The sequence below is a fragment of the Mustela nivalis genome (genome assembly GCF_964662115.1).
Source record: "Mustela nivalis genome assembly, chromosome: 16".
In the NCBI taxonomy this organism is placed as follows: Eukaryota; Metazoa; Chordata; class Mammalia; order Carnivora; family Mustelidae; genus Mustela; species Mustela nivalis.
In genome coordinates, this window is record NC_139035.1 from 63809979 (window position 1) to 63815978 (window position 6000).

A 6000-nucleotide genomic window follows, 5' to 3' on the forward strand; every position below is an offset into this window, starting at 1 on the left:
TCCTTCTCATTGGCTTGGTTTCTCGTGTAAAACTGGATAATAACACTTGTCCTGCTGATCTGCCACGCTTCTTTCAAGGATCAAACGATGTAATGCATGTGAAAACACTTTAAAAAGCACAAAATGCCCTACAAATGTCAAGTGTTGTTATTATCCTCATTATTGCTCCTTCCCTCCCTCCCTCCACGACTCCCTGCCTCCTGTCTCCCTCCCCCCTTCCCCCCCTCCCCGCCTCCCCTCCCCGCCTTCCCGGTGTCCAGCTTTGCTGGCTTCCTGCCAGGAGTGTCTGACAAGTGGTTGCAATTAATTATTTGTTGAGAAGCTTTCTCTGAACCATGAAATGTCAGTGCGGAAGCTGTTCTTGGATGAGTAGGAATCCAATTAGATTATTGGGAGTTGCTGGGGCTCCTGGGTGGCTCAGTTGGTGAAGCTTTTCTGCCTTTGGCTCAGGTCATGATCCCGGCACCTGGGATCAAGTCCCATGTTGGGGTCCCCGCTTAACGGGGAGCCTGCTTTTCCCTCTCCCCCTGCATCTACCCCTGCTTGTGCTCTGTCTCTCTCTCAAATAAATATATAAAATCTTAAAAAAAAAATTAAAAAGATTATTGGGAGTTGTAGAGGGAAACAGAAGGAGTAAAAGAAATTACATTCGAAAGAAATACTTCATTTCCATTGATAATGGAAGGATTGGCCTGCGGTTATGGCAGAAAGCATTTAAAGAAAATGTTTAGGATATTGGCGATGTGAGACCCAGGAGGAGCTTGGATCACAGAATCTCCTCACCTTGGAGAAGCCACGGGAGGCGCCCAGCCTCTCTTCTGTCCCCTCCTGATGGGGCTGCCCCTGTCCTCCTCAGGCTCGGCGCTGAGCAGGGGTGCGGTGCACACGTCGGACCCGGAAGTCTCCGTTGCTGAGAACAAACGTGAGTGCAGGGCAGCTCGGGGCTGGGGGTCTGGGGCGGGCGGGAGCAGGTGCAGGTCCCCAGGGACTTGGAGAGAATCCAGCACGGGCCGCTGTTGGGGGCCTTTTCCCCTTTCCCATGTGCTGCTGCTCCTTCCTCCTCTTCACTTCTGTCCCGTCTGCAGCCGCCAAGCTGCCCTGCTCCTACTCCGGCTTCTCCTCTCCCCGCGTGGAGTGGAAGTTTGCCCAAGGTGACATCACCAGCCTCGTCTGCTATAACAACAAGATCACAGGTGAGTTGTTCTCCTTCCTTTCTGATGGCCCCGGCTGTGGAGGGACGGATGGGCCTGGATTCCAGGGGAGAGCTGCGGCCTGGGGCTCGGGTCCCGCGGACTTCCCGTGGCCTGTCCTGCCACCATCGCCGGCGTCTCTCAGCTCCCCGACTCATTCAGCCTGTCCTTCCTCTCTCCTGGTAGCTTCCTATGAGGACCGAGTTACCTTCTCACACAGTGGCATCACTTTCCATTCTGTGACCCGGAAAGACACGGGCACGTATACGTGTATGGTCTCTGACGAAGGCGGCAACACCTATGGGGAGGCCACCGTCAAGCTCATCGTGCTTGGTATGCGCCACACCTTTTCTGTGTGGTCTTGGCATTCATTGCTTCCCTAAACCCTCACAGGCTCTGGTGAGCTTCGGAGCTCCCTGATGGTGAGGACGCTTCTGGCTGGGGGCATTCAGCGTCCCGGGGCCGGCAGAGAGGGGCTGAGCCCCTGGGTGGGGGAGGCTGAGGGCATGGTGTGGGTTGGAGGCCAGAGCTGAGGAATGGGGTATCAGCGGTGTAGCCTCTAGGCAGTGCCCTCTGACCTGGGCTCAGCCCCTTCTGTCCCCTTACAGTGCCTCCATCCAAGCCTACTGTCAGCATCCCGTCCTCGGCCACCATCGGGAGTCGGGCAGTGCTGACCTGCTCGGAGAAGGACGGCTCTCCCCCGTCCGAGTTCTCCTGGTACAAGGATGGGGTCATGATGCCCACGGACCCCAAGAGCAGCCGCGCCTTCAGCAACTCCTCCTATAGCCTGGATCACAAGACCGGGGAGCTGGTAGGGATGGGGTAGCGACGGGGGGGCGGGGGCACTGACAGAACCCTTGAAGGTGGGGAGGAGTAGCTACAGGTGGATTTGGCTTCGGGGTCAAGAGACCAAAGATGGGCACTTGGACACATGGCGGGATGAACACTGCATAACGCGGAGAACAGTGGAGTCATCCTGTCGTACACCTGAAAGTAACGTGATGTGATTTGTCACCGCTAGTGCAGTTAAGAAGCAAAAACAGAGGTGCACCTGGCTGACTCCGTCACTGGAGGCTTGCGCGTCTTGGTCTCGGGGTCGTGAGTTCAAGCTCCACGTTGGGCGTAGAACTTAAAACACACACGGAAAAAAAAACACACGAAAAAGCAGAAGTAGGTCCTTGGCTTCTCGGGCAGGAAGCCACCTGTTTTCTTCCCTCCAGGTCTTCAACCCCGTGTCGGCCTCTGACTCCGGCGAGTACATGTGTCAGGCACAGAACGGCTACGGGACCCCCATGCGGTCAGACGCTGTGCGCATGGAGGCCGGTGAGCGCGGGTGTGCGGAGCGGCGGCGTGCGCGTGGACCTGGGCTGGGGGTCGGGGTCAGGGTCTGCTTTCCCTCCTGGCGTCGGTGGTGGTGTCGGCAGTGGGAGTGAGCCGTCAGGGCCCTGACCTCTCGTTTGTGTCCCATAGCGGAGTTGAACGTGGGGGGCATCGTGGCAGCTGTCCTTGTGACGCTCATTCTCCTTGGATTCTTGATTTTGGGCATCTGGTTCGCCTATAGACGAGGCTACTTTGACAGTGAGTATCTGCCCTCAGGGGCTGTCCTTTTTATCGCCCCCCTTTCAGGGCACGGTTCTTGGGTGCCTCCTGAGCACAGAGCGGATAGTGAGTCCACACGTGCGGGGTTCTCTCCCGGGTGAGAGCCACTTACCGCCTGCGTGCTGTTTCCCCTCTCTTGCGTGTCCGGCCTGCTTCTGCCCTGCTCTTGCTCATGGTCCCGGTTCTTCTCTTTCAGGAACAAAGAAAGGGTGAGTGAGGTGCCGTCGTGGGGATCCCTGAGGTTGAGAACGTGGACGCCTGTGGTTTGAAGCTGAGATGGGCCCAGGGGAAGGGGCTGGAGACGCAGGTGGGGGCAGCCCCGTGTGGGCGGACATCCGGCTCTCTACCTGTCCCTGTAGTCTGAGAACTCTGTGCTTCTGTGACGCTGAGTCCAGCCTCCCCCGCTGGCGAGCAGCGGCTAAGGGGAGCACTAGGGACTGAGCATCTCCATCCTCTGGCTTGTCTGCAGGACCTCGAGTAAGAAGGCGATTTACAGCCAGCCCAGTGCCCGCAGCGAAGTGAGTGTGCTACCCTGGGACGAGGAAGGGGGCTTCTGGCCTGTGTCCCCCGCGCGGGAGATGAGCAGCTAAAGGCCAGGATAGAGTTGATGTGATGTCTCTGTTTCCCCAGGGGGAGTTCAGACAGACTTCGTCGTTCCTGGTGTGACCCTGGTCCAGCTCACCTCCTGTCCTCTGTGCTTGCCTTACGCTGGTGCTACCAGACTCTGGCCCATGATATCTGTACTTTCACAGAATGCCTTACGTGTCTTCTAGCCCCACAAGGGTCCCCACTTTTATCTTAGTTAGGATGTGTTTTTTTGTTTTGTTTTGTTTTTTTTAAATAATGTCGGCTGTGCCCCCCTTCCTTCTGCCCCCTCCCCTCTGTTCCCACCACTGCTGAGTGGTCTGGGACTTGTTTAAAGCTTTCGTTCCCCATCCCTGTGAGGAATCAGGCAGGAGTCCTGATTGATACGCGTTGACCTGCCTGTTGACCTCCCTCCAGGCAGGCGGCAACAGTGGCAGGCACTCTCTACCCACCCACCCCAACCGTGTCAGGGCCCAGGAGTAGTGACCTTGAGCTTATCCCCGGCCCTTTCCTCCTGCTGAGGAGGTATCTGCGGTTCCAGCGTGGAGACTGGAGACCGAGCCGCGGACGGCTGACAGGTTGCTTGGGGACGGCTGACAGGTTGCTTGGGGACGGCTGACAGGTTGCTTGGGGACTGCACCCCGTCTCTCCTGCCTCTGCAGTCCCCTTTGTTCTGTCTTCCCTCGGGAAGTGCCACTGCGATCCTCTGCACTGTCCTCGACACAAGCAGACCGGCACCAGCTGTGTCTTCGGGAAAAAAACAGGAGCTTTGGTTCTGTGTGGAGAGCACAGCCAGCTTTCAGGGGACACGGAGCAGAAGCGCTTTAAAACCACAGAGAAAAGGAAGCTGGAGCTGGAAGCTCAGACTGTCGCCGTTGGCTGCAGCAGCTGGGCGGACGCTGTTGGGATGCGTCTGCAGGGCGGTGGGAATGTGTGCAGGAGCTCTGAGCCCTTTGCGGAGCGCGTGTGTGCCTGCGTGCGTGGTCTCAGTTGCTGAAATCCCGTGTGTGCAGGAGGGCTTCGTGGCTCTTCGGTGAGATTTTGTTGGTGTGTGTTCGGATGTTGCTGGAAATAAAACCTTGGTTTATCAGAGCTTCTTGCTGTGGGAAGTGGGGAAATGAGGTTCCTGGGCTCCATTGTACAAACAGGAAGCTGCCCGAAGCGCCATTTGCCTGCAACCTGGCCTGGTCCCTGCTCCCTGTCCTACCCCTTCCTGGTTCCTGTCTCAAGGTGGAGCCTCTGGGCGTCCGACCCTCAGTCTAGAGCCCTCTTGTGGCAGAGGCAGAGCCTTCTGCTGGAGGGTGCCCCGGGGAGGCCGAGCCGGTGCTCCGGGCTTCTGCAGGGTCTCCGGCACCGCGTGGGAGGAGAACGTGCCCGCCTCCCCCTCTGCCAGCCAGATGCATTAACAGACTAATCTGCGGCTGTGGGGAAGCTCCAGAGCCCGAGGCAGGAGGATTCCTCAAACCTTTTCAAGAAGTTCTTCTTTAGTAGTAGTTTAAAGCAGCAATTACTACTTTATTTAAGCTGGGTGGGGTGGGGGGGACGCTGTTGGAGGAAAAGACCGTTTTGAGAGCAGGACAGAAGACTGGGTGGTTGGGTGGGAGTGAGCAGCAGTGAGCAGGGTGGCCTGCCTGTCGTTGCTTCCTTCTGTCCATCCGGAGCCTTTTCTGCCCTTAGATTTCTGTTTCCCCATCTACCACGGCCCCCCAGTCTATTAACCAGCAAGAGGGCAAGTACGGGGTTTCCCAGGGCTGACGTTGCTTCTTTCTGTGGAGGACGCTGAGCCCCACTTGGCCATGTTTTATTCCCTTATCTGGAAATCCCTAACAGAATCGAGTGTTCTATCAAGAATCCAAAAGGAAAAACGAAACCAACCAGACCATCAGTTAAGGGTCATGCACCAATAAAAAGTAAATATTCCAGATGGAAATAAAATTTAATGAAACAATAAAAGTAGAGATTATGGAACGGTTCAGTAAGAATGAGATTTTTAAAGTATGCTTCAGCTTCGTGTCTTGCTTGGGAGATGGGGGCAGGGGGGTTGCGGAGAGAAAACACCACAGGAAAGCAGACGTAGGTGATTCATTGTTCCTTTAAGTCTGAGGGGAAGGGTTCCTCACTCCCTCAGTGGCTTGTGGTGAGCTGGAGTCCTTTATTACCGGCCTTGGGATTTACCTCTGCAGCTTACCGCAGCCTCTATGAGTTGGAAAACACCTTGTCTTGTTTTCATTTTGAAATGTCAAAACTCATTTTTGTAATAAATGTTTATTTTTCACATTGAGTTTGTTTAAAATCCTGAGGGTCTGTGTTCAAAGAAGAGGGACTTCGGAATGACTTGGATATTCAGAATCTTCCTGATAGCCTTATTAAGAGATTTGAGGAATCCTTCCACAGAGCCTGATAATGTGTCTTAAACCTAAGAGTTGGCCTGTGCCTGAATGGGGTTGATGCAAATGGACATTCTCTTAAATTGAAGTAGCACCTGGGGGAAGCAGTTCTATGGAGACAGGTGTTTTGAGAGACAAACCCAGTGTGACTGGGGAGAAAATGATTGTCAAGGATGTCTGCTTTTTTTTTTTTTTAAGATTTTGTTTATTTGACAACACAAGTTGGGGGAGTGGTGGGG

General features: G+C 55.2%; 1 protein-coding gene across 5 annotated transcripts in view; it reads left to right on the forward strand.

Annotated features, from left to right (window-relative positions):
* F11R (F11 receptor) overlaps positions 1-5655 on the forward strand; it is a 22857-nt gene extending 17202 nt beyond the window's left edge. The window contains exons 2-10 of one of the 5 annotated variants that reach the window (XM_082704314.1): positions 857-922; positions 1086-1193; positions 1377-1523; positions 1799-2001; positions 2411-2513; positions 2661-2772; positions 3259-3307; positions 3420-3974; positions 4037-5655. In XM_082704314.1, the coding sequence (XP_082560440.1) occupies positions 857-922; positions 1086-1193; positions 1377-1523; positions 1799-2001; positions 2411-2513; positions 2661-2772; positions 3259-3307; positions 3420-3455 (824 nt within the window). In that variant the 3' untranslated portion in view covers positions 3456-3974; positions 4037-5655. Of the gene's footprint in view, positions 1-856; positions 923-1085; positions 1194-1376; positions 1524-1798; positions 2002-2410; positions 2514-2660; positions 2773-2816; positions 2887-2985; positions 3308-3419; positions 3975-3996 lie in introns of all 5 variants that reach the window. The other 4 variants (XM_082704316.1, XM_082704317.1, XM_082704315.1 and 1 more) reach the window with 4 other exon arrangements.
* The last annotated feature ends 345 nt before the right edge of the window (positions 5656-6000 follow it).